Source organism: Ochlerotatus camptorhynchus, unplaced genomic scaffold (genome assembly GCF_037179485.1).
Source record: "Ochlerotatus camptorhynchus isolate MF236.1 unplaced genomic scaffold, CSIRO-AGI_Acam_v1.1 ptg000107l, whole genome shotgun sequence".
Classification (NCBI taxonomy): Eukaryota; Metazoa; Arthropoda; class Insecta; order Diptera; family Culicidae; genus Ochlerotatus; species Ochlerotatus camptorhynchus.
In genome coordinates, this window is record NW_027040597.1 from 1,945,782 (window position 1) to 1,971,847 (window position 26,066).

General features: G+C 39.4%; 1 protein-coding gene across 5 annotated transcripts in view; it reads right to left on the bottom strand.

Moving 5' to 3' along the window:
* Positions 1-298: 298 nt before the first annotated feature.
* The window catches only part of Rgl (Ral guanine nucleotide dissociation stimulator-like), a 173,948-nt gene continuing 148,180 nt past the window's right edge, over positions 299-26,066 (bottom strand). For 3 of the 5 annotated variants that reach the window (XM_065219618.1, XM_065219617.1, XM_065219621.1), the window contains 6 exons: positions 18,541-18,645; positions 11,849-12,125; positions 11,651-11,777; positions 2,252-2,603; positions 1,482-2,185; positions 299-1,416 (listed from right to left, as the gene is read on the bottom strand). In XM_065219618.1, coding sequence (XP_065075690.1) covers positions 852-1,416; positions 1,482-2,185; positions 2,252-2,603; positions 11,651-11,777; positions 11,849-12,125; positions 18,541-18,645 — 2,130 coding nt within the window. In that variant the 3' untranslated portion in view covers positions 299-851. The remainder of the gene's footprint in view (positions 1,417-1,481; positions 2,186-2,251; positions 2,604-11,650; positions 11,778-11,848; positions 12,126-18,540; positions 18,646-26,066) is intronic. The other 2 variants (XM_065219620.1, XM_065219619.1) reach the window with 1 other exon arrangement.

Below are 26,066 nucleotides of genomic sequence, written 5' to 3' on the forward strand. Positions count from 1 at the left end.
ATTGGCAAATTTTTAAAGCAAATCAAAAGATGCCATCGCCACGTACCGACCATGTCACCAGCTACTTTAATAAAAGTTTACTTAAGTTTCCGACAGAAGCTGGACGTATGTTCTCTGTGCTTTTTGTCATATTTAGATATTTTGTAGAAATAAAATTAAACAGTCGTCGACAGAGTTGTATCCTAAGGATTGTAATGCTCTCTCTTTTGTCATTTTGCTGTCAAAAAACGCCCAACATAAGTCAATGCTTTCTTTTCTGTTCTACTGAAACCTTACTTCACCGACGGCCAGAACCAACTCAATTTACCGTGTGGAATTATATTTCCAATATTTGTTTCCTTTTAGTATACGTAAATCTAGTCTCTAGTGATGGATACTGCTTGGTTCCGTTCTGTACAGTACACAATTTGATAATAGCTAAATCACTTCAGTTGCCAACAATTCCTTTCGATAGAGAAAAAAAAAATTCTCGACTTCTTCACCGAAAAGCTCTTCCGTTACTCAATTTCCTTCATAAGTAATTTTGTTTTCTGGTTTAGTGTGCTCAACAGCCCACATGGTTAATTGCTGCTGTTTGTTAATCGTAATGGGGTGCATTTCTATAAAACTTATCTCATCCGATGTCGCGGCTAAAAACGTTCATTGTATAATCTACTTGGTACACAGTTTGCCACAATTGCTGTACAACTTTTCCTTAAATATTATCCCGTTAATATCAGCCACATTGCTGATAAGAGATTCGTCCGGTTTGGGAGTTTCAGAGTAGCAGCGTTACGGGTGGGAAATAGGCTCCCTCAATTAAGAATAAATATATTTACAACAACATTTGGTACTCGACAATTCAGCCAATCTTACCGCCCACTGTCCGGATCTTTTTTTGGCCTAAGAATAAAGTTCAAATTGTACGCCGTGTTGACGGCGTAGTACACGTTGGCATTGTTCGGTAGGAGCAGTTCCTTGTCCGGCAGAACCTGCGACAGCGTATACTTGTCCGGATCGCCCTCGAGGCCGAGCTTCAGCATCGCATTCCGGATGACCTGCGGCGTTCGCTCGTTATTGCCGAGCATAATACTTTTGTACAGCACAATCCCGTCCAGTTCGACCTGTTCCGTCTCGTAGGTAACCTTGATGATGTAGAAATCGGGTGATCCCTTCTTCAGCGGCGAGTCCTCCTTCAGCTGTCCGTTGATGATGGGAGTGTCGTGCCCGTTTTTGCTAGCCGAATTGGAATTGGTATGGTTCACCCTGTTGGACTGCGGTGTCCGGATCAGGGCACTTCCGTTGAGGTGGTTCGACTTCTGACTACTGGAGGTGGTGGATTCCATCGAGAGAGACGAGACACTGCTAGCCGCTGACAGAATTGACGCGTTCGGTGGAGTCACATCCCGGTCCAGGGAGTTATTTCGAGAACTGTAGCTGAAATTAAATGAAGAATTTTAGAATGCAAAGTTTAATCATGAAGACACGAGTTGCCAACTAACCTCGCATTGGATACATTGTTGATGTCGCAGTAGAACTGGGAACCAGCCCCGCTACTGCTGTTCGACGCAATCGAATCGCTTTTCTTGTGCCCTTGATGACTAGGCCGTTTGTTCGATTCCGGCGGGGCTTCCAGCTGGCAGCTCAACGTGTGTGATTCCCGCTCGTCCAGCACCAGCAGCGAAGCGAACCACCGATCAAACAGCGCATCCTCTGGTAGATGATACGTATTGGCAGCACCCTGAAGCAACTTTATCTGCGCCAGCACCTCAAACTCCTTCCTGCGCTTGTCGAAGTTGATCAACCCATCCACCAGGGTGTCCGGAATGGCAGCATGAATCATGGTTAGATCCGTCAGGAACGTCCCCAGGTACGGGATGGTTCCGTGACTGATCAAGGTGTTTTGCTTCTGAAAGACTTTCTGTAGGTGCCGATCGTTTTCTCCAACCGTGTCGGCAAATTTGGCCGTACCCTCTCGCATCAGCACCTCCCGCTGAGCCCAAGCGTTGTTATCTTCGGAGAATATCCGCGCTAGCTCGGTGTAGAGTTCCAGCTTTTCCCGCGGCAACGCCGCCCACGTTTTCGATAGCCGATAGACGGCATTCGATTGCAGCCCGGAGATGATCGCCTTTAGCGAGGAGAAGTTCTTCAGTAACCGCAATTCCTGGGCGATGTCGATCCAGGTTGATATGAGGAGGGCCCGTTCCTGGAAAACGCAATAAAACATGGGTCAGAAATGGATCATCTAAGCAAAACAAAAAAGAATACCAACCTGCGGTTTCAGCCGCGGTTCGATCAGTATGCTGGAAATAACCCGAAACGAGACGGCATTGAACTGGGTAACAGTCGCCAGCACCGTGCTGGCCTCGTGCTTGTCCCTGTTGGACCAGATGGCCCCGAGACACTGGTGCGGAATGAGCCGCTTGAACAGTTCCATATCCATCCGGGTGAGCTGCTCGGCAAAGTGCTTGACCGGGATGTTCGGGAAGCGGTACGAGTTGAGCAGGTGTGACGGAGGCCCCCGGAAAGCAGGCGTTAAGCAAAGGCCCCCGAACTGGTCGGTCAGATCGGACCATGGCAACGGTGGTGGTATTCGACTGTACTTATCTAACCTATTTGTATACCTGGATGAATGGGGAGGAAGAAAGGAGGAAGGTCTTTTTAGTCGAGATGGAGAGCAATCTGGCACTTAATTTAATATTTATTTGAGACATAAATTCAGTGCAAAAATTCCAATGATTTTCAGCCATATGGATCGTTTCAAGCCGTTTATACATCATGAATACAAATTGAGTGTAAATAGACAAACATAAATTGGACAATGCAATTATTAATGCAATTTTGAGTGTGACTTACGATTTTCGGTCGTAGACTGAGGGACGCAATAAAATACTGCGAATTAATTTAACCATATACTAAGAAACAAAAAAAAAATCAAAAATGCAGGGCTTTAAATAAGTGTAACCATGCTTAGGCAAATTATTATGATTCTTAATCGAGGGTGGCGTCACATCTAAATCTCAATTCTGGATGCTCAAAAAATCTCACACTAGCAAATCAATCTACGGAAAAATCTTCTTTCATTTATCGCATCTACTTGCATCGCGCATCATCAGGAAATCTTCAGAACCGTCATCAATCTTCCTTCTATCTATTCAAGGTGCGCACAGCTAAACACACCAAAAAAAATCTTTCCTGCATCGAAGATAGAGTCGTCCCCCTCGTTCTTAATTGAAGATTCAGGCGTCAGATTTTTTTAAACAGTGTCCACGATTCTATGGGCTTTTTTTCTCTATGCTACGCTCACCTTTGCCAGGTTTGATTGTTTTCATTTAGCTGCTGCCTGAGCTGCTTTATCAATTCCAATCGATAGAATTAATCATTTTGTCAAGCTTCTGCATTCACGTTCCATCAGATGTCACAGCTGCTGTTTGCGGTGACATCTATCGGAAACTAGACACAATCTGTTTTCCTATAATTGTTCACAGAGGACACTGCAGTGCAAAACCTGTCTGGTACCTCTATATATGCATTTAGATTATTATTCGAAGTCCCTCCTTTTTTACACATTCTGCACACAAAATAGCTCACCCCTCACAGAATTTCCCGCCGAATTTTATGTATGGGGCGGGGCATAAAGTATCTTCTGCGCAGAATATGTAAAAGAGGAGGGACTCAAATGTTAAAGCAAATGCATATATAGAGGTACCAGACATGTTTTGTAGTGGCAGGTACTCTATTTTATAATCTGTGAAAGGGAAATCACAAATCGAGTGTCAACAAAATACATGGCATGTTGAGAGATTGAGCTTTTGAGAGAGAATTTCTCTCTTAAATTTGAATTTTTTTGGCTCTCTGGGACTGGTAGTAAAGCAGGTAAAGTTGTATGGGGAAAAATTATTTTTATTTAATTGTAGCTTGTTTAACAATAATTTCCGGGAAAAAACTGAACGACAAAGTCCCTGATTAATTTCTTTAGGTTGGTTCGTACAAAATGATTAATTGCCCAAAACTGGGCAAACTTCTCAAGTGATTGTAACTATTGTCGGCAGCCTCTTTTTCTTCGGCAACTTGTCCATTTGAATCGTTTGTTAATGTGGTATTCTATTATCGGCGAATCGAAATCAGCAGCATTTTTTTTAGTGCGTGTGTTTCATTTCAAGAAAAAACTGTAAAAATGCGTATGGCTTTTGCAAAAACCCTTATCAGATGGAAGCTAAAAGTCTAAGGAATCCTCTGAATACATTTAACGAAGTGTTTTATTCAGACAATACAGTGAAATTACCGTACAAATTGTTATTGCCGAAAACAGTCAGTGGGTGCCGAAACCGACATTTACCCTAGGACATTTTTCGTAGTTATTGAATTAAGGCCAATTGAGAAAGCCAACTTAAACTCCTGCGCGCCTGGTGGCAGGAATAAGCACTAACCGACGGTGATAAGTCTGTGACAGCCCTTGACAATTTCATTGATTGTTTGCAAAATTGTTTAATTTCAATGTAATTTCATGCAAATTTCTTGTCAGCATGGATGAACCTTGTACAAAATGCATAAAATTATTTTGTAATGCATTGTTCCTAAATAAAAAGCTACTTGAAGACAGTTAAATTACAGAAAACATGTTAAGGTTTGAAATCATCTGCCGATTAAACAGCAGACAAAGTTGGCCGACTAAATCCATCGACGAAAAATTATTAAATAGGCCGATTGCTCGGTGTAGCACCAGACGAAAAACGATTTAATCTGCTGATTAATACACCGACTGAAATTAATTTTTAAGTGGCAATAGATTTAGTCGGTGGACGAATCGGGTGATCTGGATGATGTTTGTTTATTTGGAAGATATTTTCGAAACAAAGCACGATAAAGTTCAGAATTATATACCATTATTACGAGTACTACTTTTTTGCTCGGATCATGTTTTGACTCCCACAGAAACTCGCTAGAATAAATACAAAATAATAGTTTTTTGGTTGAAATTTCAAAAATGTATTCAGTTTGACACATTATTTCGGACTTATCACCGCTGCGATTGCAGCGCCACGGTGGCCGATTGAAACTTGGATTTGTCAATTGCCTAGTTAAATTTAACTCGTGGTTAAAAGTGACATTTCGAAAGTTATTTTCAATGTTCGAAAATCGCGGTCTTATCGATCGATCGGTTTTCAAACAGAACTCAGCCACGCTTGCCAAAATTTAACTTCTAGTCTGTCAGAAATAACCACGCTCGGATAGCAGGGTTACTCGATAACTTTCCATCTGTCACTTTTGATCACGAGTTAAATTTAACTCGCCCATTCTTCGATGCAATCGGTGTAAATATTTACATTATTTGACAAATCTCAGGTAATCATGACAGCAGTAGGTCTCTTTTCATTATTCAAATTGTTTTCAATAATCGTCATGATTACCTTGGTTTTGTCAAAAAAGGTAAATATTTCCATTGCACCATTCCACCATAGAATTGGGACACAGCTTAAGAGAAAAAAAACTTTATTGTTGGCTTGATCAAAACAATTTCGAAGATAACTCGATTACTTTTTCATTTTCCCCTACCTGCTAGTCATGTTAGTAAGCGTGTGCGAGCTACCAGCTACGCCAAATCGACGGTCAAATGCATTGTTTACAATAGTTGATACGTCCATTCGAAAAAGTAATCGAGATAATTAAAAAAAATATATACGTACATGAAGGTAATTAAGAGATAAATCTAAAGCAATGAGCAAACTCAAAGAAAATTCTAATTGTTGCTTCGAAGGCTGTTCTTAGAATCTCCTGATTCCTTGTGAAGCCTAAAGTAAATCCCTAGGAAATTACATGAGGGGAATCAACTGAATTCTGAATCATACTATCAAAGGGAAAGTAACTACGTGTGAACCGAAAATCCCTAAATAATCCTGAAGCGAATTCTAGGAGCATTTCAAAAGAGTTCTAACCATGTTTTCAAATGAATATAAGAAGAAAAAAAAACACTTGGGAAATGTTAAGGAAAATTGAGTGCGAATCATACGGATAATTTTAGGTAAATTTCTGGACTAAAAGAACACCAAGGAAGATCTGACATTACATGAGAATGATGAGGAAAATTCAAGTTCTAATGAAATGAAAGAAATCTAAGTATAAATGTTCTAAGCAGAATTCCAAGGCAGATGTAAGTAGAATTCCAGGATAATTCTGATGAGAACTCGATGAAAATTTTAATGAAAACTCCAAAGGAATTAAACGGAGTATTCCAACGAACGTTTTGCAGAAGATCAGCAAATTTTGAAGAAATTGTAGCAAAGTTTGTAGAAGTTTAGTTGACCGTGTAAAATATAATAAATCATTGTAGAAATTTAGCATGTTTTAGAGAAATTTTAGTGAAATTCTTTTAATTTCGAATTAAATTGAGAGCATCAAAGGAAGCCGGTGGAGTATATTATGCTATTCATAAATGGAATTACTACGGAAAATAAAGGAGAATTCTGAACTTTGCAAAGAATTTTGATAGAGAAATTACATCAAATTGCATCACGAAAAAAAAACGCTGTAGAAAATTACCCATTGGGTATTTTCTCTTGAAAATTTGGATGGAAGTAGTTTAGAGTGTATTGTTTACACTGTATTTTGATCGCTGTCAGTTTTTCGAAAGTTAGAAAAAATGGCGTCACCCGAAAAGCAACGTTGCGAATTGATTTTGCGCAAGCACCTGAAAAATCCTCAACTCTCTCATCGGGACATCGGAAAACAACTCGAAATCGTGCATTCAACGGTGAGTCGTGTGATTAAACGTTACTAAGAAACTCTGAGCATCGAACGGAAGGAGAAATACGGTCAGAATGGATGTTCTATTAGTGATCAGGATCACAAGCGTGTCGTGAAAGCGTTTAAGCGGAATCCCAATGCTGTGGCCAAAAAATTGAATCTGTCCAAGCTTTCGTTCATAGAGCCAAGGACCGGGAGGGACTGCATACGTACAAAGTGCAGAAGGCTCCAAATCGTGACGAACGGCAAAATACGGTGGGAAAGTCACGGGCCCGGAAACTGTACACCCAGATGCTAACGAAGCCTCATTGTCTCATCATGGATGATGAGACTTACGTCAAGGCGGACTTCCGGCAGCTTCCATGGCTACTGTTTTTCACAGCACAAGTTTGATGTTCCGGAGGAAGTAAGGAAGCAGAAACTTTCAAAGTTTGCCAATAAATACATGGTTTGGCAAGCGAACTGCTCATGTGGCAAACGGAGTACGGTGTTCGTGACTACCGGGACTGTAAACGGGGAAATCTACCTCAAGGAGTGTCTACAGAAGCGTCTGCTTCCTCTCTTGAAACAACACGAGGGCCCAAAAATACTGAGCTCAATATCACTTGGAAACATGTGATCTGGGTAGTAAAATGCTACATGTTCTATGGTCATATTCTGAATAACATATAACAAGGCTTGCAGTATGAACAAGCCAATATATTTATTTACACCCATTTACATTACAGCAAACATGAAATCCAAGGATAAATTAGTTAAACTTTAAGTGATAGATTTTTAATATCAGTATGCTTGACATTTCGAGTTCAACAACGATGTGCAATACAATCTAAAATGAAGTGATTTGCTATTGATTTAATCGTGCTTTGATATGATTTCTTCCACATCGAATTGCAATGTTTGGCAAGTAAGGCTTGTACTCGAAAAAATGCACCATTTTTATCCGTGTGTAACTTTTTTTATCCGTGGGTAAAAATTGATGCAAATCTGGGTATAACTAGTTTGGAGTAAATTGTTTACATGTGCAAAATTTCATAACAATCGTTTCAGTGGTTATTGAGATGTCATCGAAACAAGAAGAAAATCGCCGGAGAATTTTGTGCGCCGTCATGGAAAATCCGACTGCGACCATGAGATGGATCGGAAGACAACTGGGAATCACCCATACAACTGTGTCTCGAGTGGTTAAATCGTTTAAGGAGTACCAGACGACCGAGCGGCGGGTTGGAAGTGGAAGAAAATTGAAGACAGCTGACCCTGTGAAGGCCCGGAAGGTGTTGGAATATTTCAAGCGTAATCCGAACCTTTCGATTCTCGACGCTTCTCTGAAGGCAAAGTGTTCCGCCTGGTTCGTTCAGCAAATCATGAAACGAGCTGGGCTTCGTGTATTCAGGGTCCGGAAGGCACCGAACCAGCGTGATCAACAAAACACGGCGGCCAAATCCCGCGCAAAGAAGCTGTATTGAGAGTGGTTAACGAAACCGATGTGTGTGGTTATGGATGACGAAACCTACATCAAGGCAGACGCAAAGCAGATACCGGGGCTGAAGTTCTACGTTGCCAAATCACGGAAGACATAAGGAAGAAGAAAGTGGACAAATTTGCGTTCACGTGTTAAATATTTGGGAAAATCCATAAGCAAACGTCAGACTGTGCGTGAAACATACCGGCCTTTGTAGTATCCACTGAAAATTCCCATAAGAAACTGTTAATCATTGAAAAGACAATTTTTCGACTGTGCTGTCAACGCAAATAGATTTGACCACAATCTGAAAGAAGACAACGAAAATTTTCGATCTGTCGTTTCAAATTCTAATACCTTGTAAACAAGCTCCCAACCCGGGGGCAACTTGACCAGTATATTGCAAGTGTACCCCAATAATTTGGTTCTGGTGGTTCTGTCAAACTCACAAGTTTTCAGAAGAGTTATCTGAATAGGGCGAGTGCGGAAATGATTTATAGTAAATGAAATGAAAGTTTAAAATTTATGTTATTGCCGCGCGCCCACCAAACCGGAACGCGCGTGTGGTACACGTGAAGTCCAACGTCAAAATTAACATTAGCGACATAGGAAGTCTAGTGATTTTCAGTCGCATGCGCAGTCATTTTGATTTTCAGTCGTATGCACAATTCATAATCAGTTTATATTTTTATGTAGTCTCGTATGTCTTTGAGCAGAACAGAACCAAAAGCTTAAACATATGATTTGTAAATCGAAAATATGTGGTTAACATCGAATTAATCGGAACAAATGAGAATTGAGCGAGAATACTTTCGGTGATTTCGACTACCCAAGTAATCAAAAGTTCCGCATTCAACGATAAAACTCATTTTCAAGTTTAATAAAGTTCGGGTAAAGTTCTGACAGAACTTTCATGTTCCATGAATTTCAAATAAAGTTTCGATAGTACTCCAAGCAACCAAAAGATCCACATTCAACGACAAACCCCGCTTTAATGTTCCATAAAGTGCATATAAAGTTCCAACACAACTTTCTCGCTACTTTAGCAGCTATAGGAACTTCAGGCTCTTGAAGTTCAAAAAAAGTTCCAAAAAACATCCCTAAGCACTTTTTAGGAACTTTAGGTAAAGCTGAAACAAGGCCACAACAAAGTTCCGATCAAGTTCGCAGCGGAACTTCTTAGCAACTTTTAAGTATCTTAAAAGATCCCTGCGGAACTTCTTAGCAACTTGAAAGTTTCTTAAAAGGTCCGTCATAGCCCACACGAAGCAATCCACACATATATTTTTCAGGAACATACATTAATGTACGTAAATATGAAATGATCAGTGGGTCAAATGAATCATAATTCTTATATTTATGCAGTGCATCAAGATTCCATCCAAACAAAATAAAGATCAATTTCCTAGATTCCAACCCGTGTGTTTGGCATGCGATCTACGAACGCTAACAAGTACGCCATAAGTGTGTTGAAATACCCTGCGGGCAAACACCAATTCATCAAGGTGTTGTGTTTCGTATTCAAGTCAGTCAGCTGGCACTGAAAACTCCAACAAGGCAGGACAACAGCTCACTTTAATATATCTCAGATGACGAAGCAGTTCATGCTGGGGCTCTCACGCATAAGGACTGGGTTTTATTCTTCAAAACAGCTCCAATTTTACTACTAATGCTGATAAATCAATACACTTCATACCTGCCTTTAGAAAAAAAAACTTTCATAAAGACCAGACTTTAGAATTAACTTTTATAAAATTGCGAACTAACTATAATGTAGTAGGGAACAAAAACCTTTCTTAATTTATTTTCTAAAAGTTCAAGTTCCGCCAGAAGCTGCTTATAATGCTCTTTCTAGCTTAAAAAAGTACAACGTTAGTTCAGCGGTGTACTTTGTATGCTGTCGAATGCCAATTTCAGCCTCTCAAACCGTTTACTTTACTTACCCCGTAAGAGAAACACGGGAAAGTATACCTTCATCGCACAACTATGTTCAAAGCAATAATCTAAAGGCTGATCAAGAGCAAAATAAAACTGAAGAAACCAAAGTATTTTAATTTCCATTCGATGATATAAGATGAAACTCAATCAATCGGTTCAATATGTATGGATTTATTTAATTTCACCACGAAAATCATAAATTCGCTCTTTTCATATGGCATTCTTGCCATGAGTGTTTCCACTCATGGTGAAACAAAATTTTTGTTTCTCATAGCGAAACGCCGTTGCGGCGGTGAAGGACAATCCCTTTGTTTACGTTATGTAGCGACATCTACTATTTGCAAGTGGGTACGTGAAACTAAGGTTATCTGTCATCTTGCCGGGGACTTGCAAGCTCCATGAACTGTGAAAAGTGAGGTTTACTCATTCCATGCAATTATCTATAGAATGGAGCTGAAGTTGTAACCAGCTAGGTGGCAACCCTATCTTGTTTACCTTACCTTGACAAGAGCTCCCATTTTTATGTCACAGACCTGTTGGTCCATATTAGGTTGACAAGAGCTAAAATCGCTGCGGGTCCGCAAATTGTGGGCCCCACTGACAGCTCATAATTTGTAAACAAATAGAAGATTCAAGCCAGAATTTCAAAAAAAGGTGTCACTGATATTTTAGATATTCTTAATATTTGTGCTTAAATTTAGTGAAAAATAAACTTAGAACACATAAAGCATTATTTATATCGTATAAAAGGGAACCAGTCACTCAATTTTTACAGTTCACACTTGAAACGTCACATTCAGATGTTGGATTCAATAACATGGCGGCATATCAGCAAGCTGGTTGTAACCAGAGTCGATGTTATAATAAGAATCCCGCCAAGAGAAAATGTTGCGAACAAGCAGCACTGTTTGTGATTTATTTTTCGTCAGAGTAAACGGCAACCAAATGTTTTGCGTTAGCATCGGATGACTTTCATTAAGAAGTGAAAAATTTCATGTCGATAACGGAGCTTCTGGGAAACAAAAACAATTATAGAACCTGAAACATCCCAAGTACCATTGCAAGTTTTATAGTGGTTTTAAAGCATGCTACAAGTCTAAAACACGATCTTCAGAACCCTCATAAAACCAAAATTGTTACTTGGGATGTTCATACAAGTGCTTGGTATAACTTAAAAATACCACAATGTACTAAATAAAGTGAAGAAATGTTTTTCATCTAAAATTACTAAAATATTGTCAGTAATGAATACAATAATTGTAGTTCACTAACTGTGGGAACAATAATGTTTATTTACTTTGCTTGTTTGGTACCCCGCTTGACAGTTCGATTGGTTCTTCTGGCTTCACTCCTGGCGGGACTCTTATTTTAACATTGACTGTGGTTGTAACATATCGCTGCATGCCACTAATTTTCAGTGTACAATACTGCCCATAAATGCAAAACTGTCCAAACTTTGATTGATTTCCAATTCATATCGGCCAATATAACATCCGGATAGAATAACACCAACAAAGTATGACTCACCTATGTAAAGCTTTAATGTGTATTTCCGAGTTTGGCAGCCGCTTGGAGGTGAACGCCAGTAGCCGTTGCAGGTTCTCCGTATCCCAGTCCTCGGGGAATCCATCCAACCACACGTGAAGAACGGAGACTAAAATAAAAACCACTAATTTAGAACCGCAAACCGAAACCGCAAACCATTTGCCGAAACCAATTCCGAACCTAGAGTTTTCTTGTGCTGATCGGTCAGCGATTCCGATGGCAGCAGGGCAACGTCCGCCGAGTGGAGCTTCTCGTACCGATTCAGCAGCAACTCCAGCACCTTCTCCGGCTGCGAAAACGTCCGGTAGGTGGTCAGGAACACATTCACGAAGGTACTCTCCAGCTCGCCATCGTCCGTCGTCAGTGCGTCGACGAGCCGCGAGAGGGTAGCCGCCTTCACGAACCGCACCCGGACCGTTTCCCACTCCAAGTGGGAGATTTCATCGTCCGAGTCTTGCTGGAAGCGAGAAAAAGATGGGTTAGTAAGCGCTAAGCAATTGACAGTTCACCACTGTCAAGAGGCCACTTAAAGCCGATGAGGGATCGAATTCCATTCCAAGTGGGTCGGTTGGAGAGCGAGCTGTTTTAATTAATTACACTGAAAATGGGTGTCGATATCGATTCCAGCAGCAAGCTTATAGGGACGGATTTAAAATTGGATCTATTCCCAAACGATTGGCTGCTACTAAATACTGGTGCTGGTCATCGTCTGATTGCTGAGCATAATCCATGCAACTGTGGGACTCGACAATAATCTCATTTGTCACCATAATTGACCCCATTGTTGTGGGGGGGGGAAGCAATGGAGGCTATAACATTCGTTTTGCGGTTTACGATTAATGGGCGAAAGGAGAGCAATTGCAAATTATGAAATCGAACATTTTGCAAACGCTCCAGCGTCAATTTTAAATTAATTGAAAATAGTGCTAAATTGGCGCATTGTCTGAAGAATTGCTGCAGGCAACAAACAACTGAGGGGCTATTGATAATTTGAAGGCTTTCCACTTCGGGTGATCAGGTGCACTATTGTGCCACGGTTGAGAGGAAACCAAAGTAGCACGTGGGAAATTGCACGCACTAGCGACTGGTCAGTTAAACGTGCCGGGGCATTTAAAATTAATCTAAACTTGACAACGACAAACTGGAAAACGGGTAATAGTTTAATTATGTGAAATGGTTCTCCGTCATGCATTGTCTCCACCATAATGGAGGCAGATTTGATAACTAGACAGTCGCTCTGCAAAGTGCTGATAGAATATGCATTTTGCGGTGAATTTATATTTATTACATGACAACAGGTTTGTAGACAATGACCAAAACATTACTCTGTGTCATAGTCTATGGAATGCTGTTGAATGTTATCAGAGGTTATAACAATTTCAGATCACGCTCCACAGGTTTTGCAATCGTGACGTTGCAACTTAATCATCGTTCGAGGTTGCTTCTAAATTTTAATTGCGAAAACCTGCCAAATTGCAACCAAACATTTGGTATGATGCTCATCAAATGCTGAAGCATAGTTTTCAGGTGTCAATGAATATTAGATAGCATCTGCAGGTGAATTATAAATATCGAAGAATTTTCGAGTTGCAGAACAACAATCCCAGAGGAAATCACCATCGCAGTTGCCATAAAGTTCATTTTTATAACTCGATGTCGATTTAGTGGAAATCGAGTTGGTATGAACTGATACAGATGTCTGATACTTAGGTTAAAACGCCTTTTTAACCTTTTCGAACTTCTAAAAACGTATTCTGAAAACTAATGTTTGCTACGTGTTATAAGGAGGAAGTTTTGAATGAAATTCTCAGAACTTTTGAAGAAACTTCTGAAGGAACTCCTGAAGGAACTTCTGAAGGAACTTCTGAAGGAACTTCTGAAGGAACTTCTGAAGGAACTTCTGAAGGAACTTCTGAAGGAACTTCTGAAGGAACTTCTGAAGGAACTTCTGAAGGAACTTCTGAAGGAACTTCTGAAGGAACTTCTGAAGGAACTTCTGAAGGAACTTCTGAAGGAACTTCTGAAGGAACTTCTGAAGGAACTTCTGAAGGAACTTCTGAAGGAACTTCTGAAGGAACTTCTGAAGGAACTTCTGAAGGAACTTCTGAAGGAACTTCTGAAGGAACTTCTGAAGGAACATCTGAAGAATATTCTGATAGAACTTCTGAATAAACTTCTGAAGGAACTTCTGAAGAAACTTCTGAAGAAACTTTTGAAGGAACTTCTGATGGAACTTCTGATGGAACTTCTGAAGGAACTTCTGAAGGAACTTCTGAAGGAACATCTGAAGGAACTTCTGAAGGAACTTCTGAAGGAACTTCTGAAGGAACTTCTGAAGGAACTTCTGAAGGAACTTCTGAAGGAACTTCTGAAGGAACTTCTGAAGGAACTTCTGAAGGAACTTCTGAAGGAACTTCTGAAGGAACTTCTGAAGGAACTTCTGAAGGAACTTCTGAAGGAACTTCTGAAGGAACTTCTGAAGGAACTTCTGAAGGCACTTTTGAAGGATTTTCTGAAAGAACTTCTGAAGGAACTTCTGAAAGAACTTCTGAAGGAACTTCTGAAGGAACTTCTGAAGGAACTTCTAAAGAATTTCTGAAAAAACTTCTGAAGGAACTTCTGAAGGAACTGTGTATGCAATTTCTGTAGGAATTCGTGAAGGAATTTTTGGAGGAATTTGTGAATAAACTTTTGAAAGACCTTCTGAAGAAACTTCTGAAGGAATTTCTGAAAGAACTTCTGAAGAAACTTCTGAAAAAACTTCTGAAGGAACTTTAAGAAAAAGTTCCTAAAACTTTTGGAGAAACTTCCTATAACTTTTATAGTAAGTTCCCAGAACTTCAACAGGAATTTTTCAGAACTTATAGAGGAAGTTCTCAGAACTTACAGAGAAAGTTCTTAGAACTATAAGAGAAAGTTCTCAGTACTTATTGGAAGTTCCCATAACTTCTAGAGGAAGTTCTCAGATCTTTTATAGGATGTTCTCAAATTTAAGAGAGGAAGTTCCCAGAACTTCTACAGAAAGTTCCCAGAACTTCTACAGGAAGTTCCCAGAACTTCTAAAGGAAGTTCCCGAAACTTCTAAAGGAAGTTTCTTAAAACTTCTAGAGGGTACCCAGAACTTCGAGAGGAAGTTCCTAGCAGAACTTCGAGAGGTAGTCCCCAGAACTTCTGGAGGAAATTCCCAGCAGAACTTTTTGAAGAAGCTCTTAGCAGAACTTCTCGAGGAAGTTGCTAACAGAACTCGAAAAGGTAGTTCCCAGAACTTCTGGAGGAAGATCCCAGCAGAATTTCTCGCGGAATTTTCTAGCAGAACAGTTCTTGATTTCTTGTTTTCTTGATTTCTTTATTGCTAGACGTTTTCATTTCTTGATTTAATTATTTAATGATTACTTGATATTTTGATTTCTTTATTTCTTAATATCTTGATTTCTTAAATTTTCATTTTTGGATTTCTTAACTTATTGATTTCGTTATTTCTTAATATATGACTTCCTGACTCCACGATTCGTTCGTTGATTTCTTGATTGATTTTTTGATTTCATGATGGGTATATGAATTTATGGATTTCATGATTTCTGAATTTCTTTATTTCATGATTTCTTGATTTATGGATTTCCTGATTTCTTGAATTCTTGATTTCATGATTTATCGCATTGATCATTTCACGATTTCTTGATTTCTTGATTTCTTGATTTCTTGATTTCTTGATTTCTTGATTTCTTGATTTCTTGATTTCTTGATTTCTGGATTTCTTGATTTCTTGATTTCTTGATTTCTTAATTTCTTGATTTCTTGATTTCTTGATTTCTTGATTTCTTGATTTCTTGATTTCTTGATTTCTTGATTTCTTGATTTCTTGATTTCTTGTTATTTATTTCATTGATTTAATTAATTCTTGATTTCTTGATTTCTTGATTTCTTGATTTCTTGATTTCTGGATTTCTTGATTTCTTGATTTCTGGATTTCTTGATTTCTTGATTTCTTGATTTCTTAATTTCTTGATTTCTTGATTTCTTGATTTCTTGATTTCTTGATTTCTTGATTTCTTGATTTCTTGATTTCTTGATTTCTTGATTTCTTGATTTCTTGATTTCTTGATTTCTTGATTTCTTGATTTCTTGATTTCTTGATTTCTTGATTTCTTGATTTCTTGATTTCTTGATTTCTTGATTTCTTGTTATTTATTTCATTGATTTAATTAATTCTTGATTTCTTGATTTCTTGATTTCTTGATTTCTTGATATCTTGATTTCGTGATTTCTTGATTTCTTGATTTCTTGATTTCTTGATTTCTTGATTTCTTGATTTCTTGATTTCTTGATTTCTTGATTTCTGGATTTCTTGATTTCTTGATTTCTTGATTTCTTAATTTCTTGATTTCTTGATTTCTTGATTTCTTGATTTCTTGATTTCTTGATTTCTTGATTTCTTGATTTCTTGATTTCTTGATTTCTTGTTATTTATTTCATTGATTTAATTAATTCTTGATTTCTTGATTTCTTGATTTCTTGATTTCTTGATTTCTGGATTTCTTGATTTCTTGATTTCTGGATTTCTTGATTTCTTGATTTCTTGATTTCTTAATTTCTTGATTTCTTGATTTCTTGATTTCTTGATTTCTTGATTTCTTGATTTCTTGATTTCTTGATTTCTTGATTTCTTGATTTCTTGATTTCTTGATTTCTTGATTTCTTGATTTCTTGATTTCTTGATTTCTTGATTTCTTGATTTCTTGATTTCTTGATTTCTTGTTATTTATTTCATTGATTTAATTAATTCTTGATTTCTTTATTTCTTATCTTCTTGATTTATTGATTTCTTGATTTCTTGATTTCTTGATTTCTTGATTTCTTGATTTCTGGATTTCTTGATTTCTTGATTTCTTGATTTCTTCATTTCTGGATTTCTTGATTTCTAGATATCTTGATTTCTTGATTTCTTAATCTCTTAACTTCATATTTTCGTTATTCCGTTATTTCTTAATTTCATGTGTTTTTATTCTTAATTTCATAATTTCGTTATTTCTTGGTTTCTTTATTTTTTTCCATCGGTTTCACTTCTTTATTTCTTGATATCTTTGATTTCTTGATTTCTTAATTTCTGAATTTCTTTATTTTTTTATTTCTTTAGATCTTCATTTCTTCGATTTCTCAATTTCATAATTTCTTGACACCTTGATTTTCTGATTTCTTGGTTTCATGATTTCTTGATTTCCTGATTTCTTGATTCCTTGATTTATTGATTTTTTAATTTAGTTATTTCATGATATCTTGATTTCTTCATTTCATGATTTCTTGATTTCTTGATTTCTTAGTTTAATCATTCCATGATTTCGTGATATCTTAATTTCTTCACTTCATGATTTCTTGATTTAACGAGTCCATGATTTCTTTATTTCTTCAATTTTTTGATTTCCTTATATTTTAATTTCATGATGAATTTCTTGATTTCTTCATTTAATGATTTCTGGATTTCATGATTTATTGATTTCTTGATTTCTTGACTTCTGGATTTCTTGATTAAATTTCGTGATTTATTGATCTCAAGATTTCTTGTTTCTTTCATTTATTGATTTCTGGATTAAAAAATGCCTTGGTTTCTTGATTTCTTGATTTAATTTCTTAACTTATTTTTTTTTTTATTTAATTTCATGATTTAATTTCATGATTTAATTTCTTCATTTAATTTCTTGATTAACTATTATTTTTTGATTTCTTGATTTCTTGATTAACTATTTTTTTTATTTCTTGATTTCTTGATTTTTTTTAATTACTTGATTGCTGGATTTCTATATTTCTATATTGATTTATTAATTACTTAATTTGTGGATTCTTGGATTTCTTGGTTTCATGATTTCTTCATTTCTTCATTTCTTGATTTCATGGTTTCTTAGTTTCTATATTTGTTGACTTCTTGATTTTTCAATTTCTTGATTTCTAGATTTGATTCTTTGATTTCTTGATTTCTGAATTTCAGAATTTCTTGACTGATTTTTTGATTTCTTCATTTCTGGATTTCTGTGGATTTATGGATTTCTTGATTCCTCGATTACTTTTTGAAAGGGACGTATCAGTTTCATACTAACACCACTAACAGGTAGGGGAAAATTTCTCCCATCTGATGGTAGTGTAAGACCAGTTACGCCAAATCGACAATCAAGTGCATTGTTTACAAAAGCTGATAAGTCCCTTCGAAACAGTAATCGAGATTTCTTGATTTCCTAATTGCTTGATTTTATGATTTCAAAATTTCTTGATTTCTTGAGTTTCTGGATTTACACGATTTTATTTTCTTTCGAATAAAGATTACATTGTCTCTTGATGTCTTGAATTCTGGATTATTTGTTCTTAGTTCACGAACATACCTTTTACAAAAGATTCTATCCTTGACCGGACTAATTTCAGTCATCTCCTCGGCTCAAACCTAATGACCAGTACCAGTCCCTAACAAACTTTCGTCAATTATCATAATCTACTCCTTTAATTGCATCTGACTCAACTAGCAGCTCACCAACCTAGACATCTCAAGCACAGACAAACAGACATAGCACATTGAATATTTCTCACTGTAAAACATCGTCGCTAAAACATCTGTTGAGTACACTGTGCTGGAAGTGCGCTACGATACTTTTAAATTGATCGTTAAATGCTTGTTTGATGAACAACTTGCAATGGTTATGTCTGTTTGTCTGTGACTCAAGACACTCAAGCTGCAAAGAGTGATGCAAATCCCAGCTTTCAATTACGAGGAAAGAGGAAAACTCTTCAATTAGCATTTTCATCCCCTTGCTTAATTCCAACGACGAAACATGAACCTTAGGGATGATGACAGGTGATAGTGAGATGGTGGGTCAACGGGTGGTACTTACACTGCTGGCACTCGGCGTCGGCCTATGGTAGCGGACCTTCTTCAGGTAGACGGTATAGATGGCGTCCTGCTCGCGCTCTTCGCCCCACAATCGCCAGGTGGGCTGCTGGTAAGAATGAGATAGAGAAAAGGGGGAAAATTGTCTCATTAAATCATTTGCCAGGAACAGCGGGTTTTTGAAATTGTGATAGAGGAGCTCCGAAAGTAAACAAAATCCGAGAGCTTATTGCTGTGGGAAGTTTGGAGTACCGTGCTGAGTTGGGTTGGAGATTTTAACTGAGCGAAACGAAACCGAGCCTGTACGTTGAATACCCTAAGGATGGATTTTATCTGGAGATGAATTTCTGAGAAGGGTTCAAGTATGAGTATTCATCTTCAATAAAACTCCATTCCCTGCTAACTTCACCCCATGGCCGATATCTGCGAAACCAAAATTCCAAATCAATAGAAATGACATAAATTCGTTTACCAACAAAACCGTTCATCGATTAATAGAACCGAATCCCTGTATTCAGACGACACACATGGCTCGCATCCAAATTTAGTCACTCAAACATTTGCCGCCTGGTCTATCAACACCATCAACACGGTCTACGAACAAATTACCTTGTCGGACAGCAAATGAACTCGTTCGTACACATATCACTAATAGACTCACATCAACTCGTGCAGTCAAGCATATTCACTGCCTTAAAACCAACAACACAACCCTCCAACTACCGACGAGAACAAAGTTCAGAATGATGAGTCACTTCGTTCGTTCGTCCGTGTGTTGTTGATGATATATTGTTCCTTCCGAACATTTTTTTTTCGACGTTTATTTTAAACAAAACATCGTATCGTGAAATTAGTCGTGCAGTTCGACGAACAAAAGCTTGATCTTTTCTTCCATAGCAGCGAACGGTGTACGGACACCGGGTGTCTTTGAAACTTGAAGACACACTTTTTCTGCCTCTACTCTAAAATTCTGGATTGATTGTGCATTGTGATGCATCGTCGCCGAGATGTGACACAAAGGAAAAACGAGCTCTATTGTTGCTCTCAAGTTGAAACGCTTTTACCCGCACCTACTAGGTCGTTTCATTTAAATATGAAACCGATTGTTTCCCCCTGGGCTGTTGTGATGTATGCGAAAGAATTCGAACTACTCACAGCTTTTTTTTCGGTTCGGAAATTGGTGATAGTGTTGCCAGATTTCCATGTATCATTATTCAACTGGCCTTATGTCACTCAAAGTGGCACCCTACAACACTGGATCCGCCCCTCCTCCACCCATCTAAAATAATTTTAAAGAAATGCTAATACTTTGACGGAGGACTGATGTTCACCCATCTGGAACAGGTCAAGAGCTGCCGCAACGGGCTGTGGAGATGTGGAGACGCACAAACCTAAACAATACACCCGCCGTCGCATGGTTGTGTTAATTGTAGGAGCTGCTGGATCTGATTATGCCCATGAAACGTCTGTTTGTAGTTTCATTGTCATAATTTTATGGGTTTTTAGCAACGGTGCGGTCTAGCGTTGATAATGTAAGTGGCTATAGTTTAGTCACTAGCTACTAAAACTACGACGATGACGCATCACTTACCGAGAACTTGAACTTGTACGGCGAACGGTTCGGAATTCATTAGCATGGATGCTATGCTAATGGCGCTTTATTCTCGAGGGATGTTACGAACCGTGCGAAAATTATCACTATTTGTGAATAATTACCTCGTGTAGATAGGGCCCGAGCGATTGAATCATTTGTGTTATCATAGTCCGGCATGTATGTAATAGAGATTCACATTAACGGTGGAATCGGATCTGCCGTCATATCAGTCTCCTATCGAAAATCGTCATATTGAGATAATAACGACTAAACCTATTTGTTTTCACGTCCACCCTTTAATGCTCAAAATAGTTTCATTGCAACATAAATTAATCGATGGTTCAGCACCGATTATAACAAGGTTTTTGCATCAGTAGATAATCAAACCAAGCTTCGAATGATATAAACATTCGTGTTTCCTGTAGATTAATAAAGCCAAACATATCAATGTCAAGTCAGCACATCTGCATAGAAAATTTCCCGAGACCATGAACACGAATGAGCTGAAGGGCCATCAAACCGGATCTAGGCGCCTAATACTGTAACGCAAGCCTCGCAACAGAGAACTTAGTGAGTGGTGGTGGGCAAGGCCCCGTCACTGGTGGGCAAGGCCCCGGGCCCAGATGGGATCCCGGTTGTGGCTCTGAGGGCGGCCGTTGCGAAAAACCCAGACATGTTCCGTTCTGTTTTTCAGACCTGCCTGGACGTAGGCATCTTCCCTGATGCGTGGACGTGGCAGAGGCTAGTGCTGCTCCCCAAGCCAGGAAAACCCCCTGGGGACCCGTCAGCATACAGGCCCATCTGTTTGCTGGACACCACTGGTAAACTGCTTGAGAGGGTCATCCTCAACAGGTTGTCGGCTTACACCGAAGGTGTAGACGACCTGTCAAGCAGCCAGTACGGGTTCCGCAAGGGCAGATCCACGGTGGAAGCTATCCGCGACGTCATCCAGACGGCAGAGGTGGTCCACCGGAAACGAAGGGGCATTCGTTACTGCGCGGTGGTAACCTTAGATGTGAAGAACGCGTTCAACAGCGCGTGCTAGGTGGCGATAGCGCGCTCGCTACACCAGCTCCAAATTCCCGGAGGGCTGTACAAGATTCTGGAAAGCTACTTCCAGAATCGTGTGTTGACGTACGACACAGAAGATGGCGAAAAATGCGTAAGAGTCACCGCAGGAGTGCCACAAGGCTCCATCCTGGGCCCGGTGTTATGGAACGTCATGTACGATGGATTGTTGAGGATAAGATTCCCGGTAGGCGTGAAAATTGTAGGTTTTACCGACGATGTCACGCTGGTAGTCTACGGGGAATCCCTCGAGGAGGTAGAGCTGACAGCGGCTCACTGCGTCAAACTTGCGGAGGAATGGATGAGATCCAGGAAACTGGAGCTTGCCCATCACAAGACGGAAGTGGTCGTAGTCAACAATCGCATGTCGGTACAGCATGCGACGCTGACAGTCGGCGGAAGCACAATTAGGTCTGTGCGCTCCCTGAAACTCTTGGGGGTTATGCTCGATGATAAGCTCGGCTTCGGCTGCCACGTCGAGTACGCCTGCAAGAGAGCGTCTACGCCTGTGGGGGCATTATCCCGGATGATGTCAAACAGCTCGGCAGTGAATGCCAGTAAGCGCAGGCTCCTCGCTGGGGTCGTAGTATCTATCCTCAGATACGGCAGCCCTGCGTGGGCTGCGATACTGGATATTGACTGCTCAGGCGGAAATTGGAGAGTATACACAGGCTTGAGGGTGGCCAGTGCATACCGCACCATCCCGAGGGAGACCGTCTGTGTCATAGCAGGGATGATGCCAATCAGCCTCATCATTAATGAGGACGTGGTGTGCTATGACGCGAGGACCGTTCGAGGGGTGCGCAACAAAGCGCGAGCTGTGTCGACCGCGAGATGGCAGTTGTAGTGGGAAAACTCCACAAAGGGGAGGTGGACTTACCGCTTGATACCTTCCGTATCAAGCTGGGTCAACAGGCGCCACGGGGAAGTAAACTTCCACCTGACACAGTTCCTGTCAGGCCATGGCTGCTTTAGGAGCTACTTGTATAGGTTCGGACATGCAAGTACTCCCAACTGCCCTACGTGTGCTGGCGTCGAAAAGACTGCCGAACACGTTGTGTTCGCCTGTCCACGCTTCGAGCCAGTATCGAGCGCTATGCTAGCGATATGCGGAACGGATACCAGTCCGGATAACATCGTCTCTAGGATGTGTGGTACCACCGAGAACTGGAGCGGGGTGGTGACTGCGGTCACCCACATAGTTTCGGAACTACAACGACAGTGGTGTGCCGAGCAGCAGTTGCCTACTGCCCAACTAGATCGATAGAGTATTGCTAGAGAAGCGCCATAGTGCTATAGTGGCCCCTCCCACGAAGTAATACCTTCGGGCGGTTCCGGGGAGGCCAAGGTTCAAGCGCACAGGGTAAGGTTTAGTGGGTCGGGAGTGAAATTCTCCCATCCCCACACCCTGAGTTCCTTCTCAGGTGTCTGTAAGCAGATTCCCCCCGTATAAAAAAAATAAAAAAAAGCCTCGCAACCTGCGAGGTTTCGACCACTGAATACCTTCATGTCTCAAAAACGAGTAGCTCAAGCGCCACCTCCGAAGAGGACCACTCGTCACGGTTTTATTTGCGCGGCAAGAAACCCAGCCGCAGGGCGGGTTTATGTGTAGAAGAGACCAAAAATTAGTTTGAGGGCGATTCAGCAGACTGAAATCCCATGAGGGATTGCAATCCTCACAGATAGAGCCCAGACAACCAGAAGTCGTAAAATAATGTACAGACAATATCATAAATTGCTACAGTTTTAGTCAAAATCGCATATAAGAATGGCATACCTCGCATTATGTTATGTTAAATCGTATAGAATGCAAATTTCCGACCAATATGCGATGACTCATTTTTCCATCGTACTGTATCACAAATTAAATCAGATTACATCGTAAAACTTTTCAAAATGAATTTGTTATTACAGATTAAATCGTATATGATGTTAAATCAACTCGTTTAAAATTAAACGAAAATATGCACGTATATGGCCTCCACTTTTGTACGTATAAGCCATTTCTTTGCATTATATACGAATTGTTTGTTTGTATATATGTTTGTATATCACGAAAACAACTTTGAATATACGTGCATTCTGGTTGTCTGGGAGGCTGCTTCAAACAGTCTTAGGCGAAAGTTGGTGCTAGCCGTCGTTCTACCGAAACACAACATCCCCATTTATCATCACTGGAGGAACTTCCTAAGTAACAATTCAAGCTGAACATCAAGAATTGAAGCATCGTTGATTTAAGGTGAACGAAGCTGATTAACACCAGGCTGAATATATAGTTGATTAGTAGAGCATAAAGCGAATTTTATCCCCATAATTCAACCTCAGTAAGTTAGTTGATCTAAAGAAGAACAAGACTTATTTAAGCTTAACACTACTGGAAAAATCAGCAATGCGCTACACATATTTTGATAGCTTGATAGAATAATATGAATCTATTGCACAATAGTGTTAAATGTCGTCAATGTCACTTGTTGCATTTCCGACATTTAAGTTCTTCTAAATTCACTGCCTTCCTTTCTAATCCCAAGCAACGCCCGCAGTAGAGACAAGAAAGAGGAATAGCTCCAGGTAGAAGTGAACTGCGCCGACGTCGGAAGTATTAACATTTGTATTACTGGGTTTTGTCTGTTCACCACTTTATATTGCATTTAAGTTTCAGACCGCATTTCAAACCCAGGTAACAATTTGTTACTTAACAAGTGTTGTTTCATCGATTTCAATTCAGCCTTAATTTGAATAATTGCTATACATAGCCCACGTTTACCTTTGTTCAGCTTTTAAACATCTAAATCTGGTGATTCTAATCACCCAAAAGCTTAATAGTAACATAAATTATAAGTTTTTTAAGGCCTTAAATAACAGTCTTTTCCAACCCTTGTTCATCCTTCTAGTTTTATTTTTTTTTTTTTAAATGGAATGGAAGACCACTTCATATCGAATATTTTTATTGATATTATAAGTCATTTTGCATTTCGGGATTCGCGATTTATTTTGATGGTCATTTGTGCGCGATTTATTTTGATGGCCATTTGGAGGCCATAATTGAGTTATATTTTTGGAATGCGGTCTGAAAGTTCAGTGCAATATAAAGTGGCGAACAGTCAAAACACAGAAATACAAATATTAATACTTCCGACGTCGTCACAGTCCACTTCCACCTGGAGCCATTTATAAAAAAAAAAACTCTTCTTCCTTGTCTCTAGTGCTGGTGCGGTTGGGATTAGTAAGGTAGGCAATGAATTTAGAAGAACTAAAATGCCGGAAATGCAACGAGTGAAACTGACGACATTTTACAAAATTTGACAAAAGATTACTAATCTTATATCAGGTTATAACAATATTTGTAGCGCATTGCTGATTTGTGGAGTAGTGTTAAGCTTCAATAAGTCTTGTCGAATCTGTAGATCAGCAAATATAATGAGGTTGAATTATGGGGATACAATTCGCTTTATGCACTACTTATCAACTATATATTCAGCGTGGTGTTGATCAGCTTTGTACACCTTAAATCAGGCCAATAATCAGCTTCTGATCATACAGTTCAGCTTGACTTGTTACTTGGGAAAATATAACTCAATTATGGCATTAACATAGCATCCAAATGACCATCGAAATAAATCGCGCACTTGTTTACAATTCTGAATTGCTGCATAATACTCTTCCGGTTGCTGTTATTCAACTTAAATTTGAAGTGCTTCAAGTTAAGGATCATACCTTTTGCCACACTTATGCTTAAGTGGTCCAGTAGGTTCAGTTGACGCCTGTGAATCAGCGACTGCCGGTTCGAATCCCTAAATGCAATGGTAATTTTTAGACATATAATAACAATATGAATATGCAAATACAATTAGCCAGCAAACATGGTAAAGCAGTCTCATATAAAATATATGAAGCGGTCTTCCATTATTTTTTAAATAAACGAGAAAGCTGAACAAGGGTTGGAAAAGACAGTTATTTAATGCCTTTAAAAGCATATGTTTTATATTACTGTTAAGCTTTCGGCTGATTATAATCTCCAGATTTAGTTATTTAAAAGCTGGACAAAGGTTAACGTGGTCTAAGTACAACAGTTATTCAAACAAAGGCTGAATTAAAATCGTTAGAACAACACTTGTTTAGCATCAAATTGTTACCTGGGTTCCACTTTCAGATTTCCTCCTTCGATCGTGACACGTAAGTGCGGAGACTGTTTTCCCAGGCATTCCAACCTGGAGTAAATTCTGCTAACAAAAAATACCACAACAAATAACGCAAAAATAGAACGACGCCAAATGTGAAAAACCTAGTCAACCAAAATTAACATAACTGGGAAAGTTTAAATTTATTTCAGGGGTAAATAACAGAATTCATTAAATAATTTTTAGAGATCGTAACCTATGTTTGTTCATAGTACTTGATCCTTTCCCTTGTTATCCTGTTTCTTATCTTCGAGCTCATGTGTTTGGGTGTGTGGAGATTTGCATGAATTTCGTTTATCCCTTTGTCGGAGTGAGGCTGGCAAAGTAGCACTTTATTCAACGGTGTTGTTGTTGCGCATTTTACCCCGGACTGGTATGGTCCGGAAATTCCCAATCGAACTCTCGAATTGGTACTGATACTAGCGCAGATGTCGACGTCGATTATGCACAAAAGCACGTTAGTTCACGTGGTGGATGCGGATTTGGCCAACGCTCTGTCGGTGAATAGAGAAACGGTGTCTTCCTTCCAGATTCTTCCCAAACCGGGAACCTTGACGCTGAAGCGTGGGGTCTCGAGAGCGCAAATTTTTATCATGGGTGCGCTGTGCCAAGCAAAACCATGTATCGCTAGAAGCGATGCGGTGCAATCTCCACAAAACGATGTAACGCTTTGGGGTTTTTTTTTTTCTC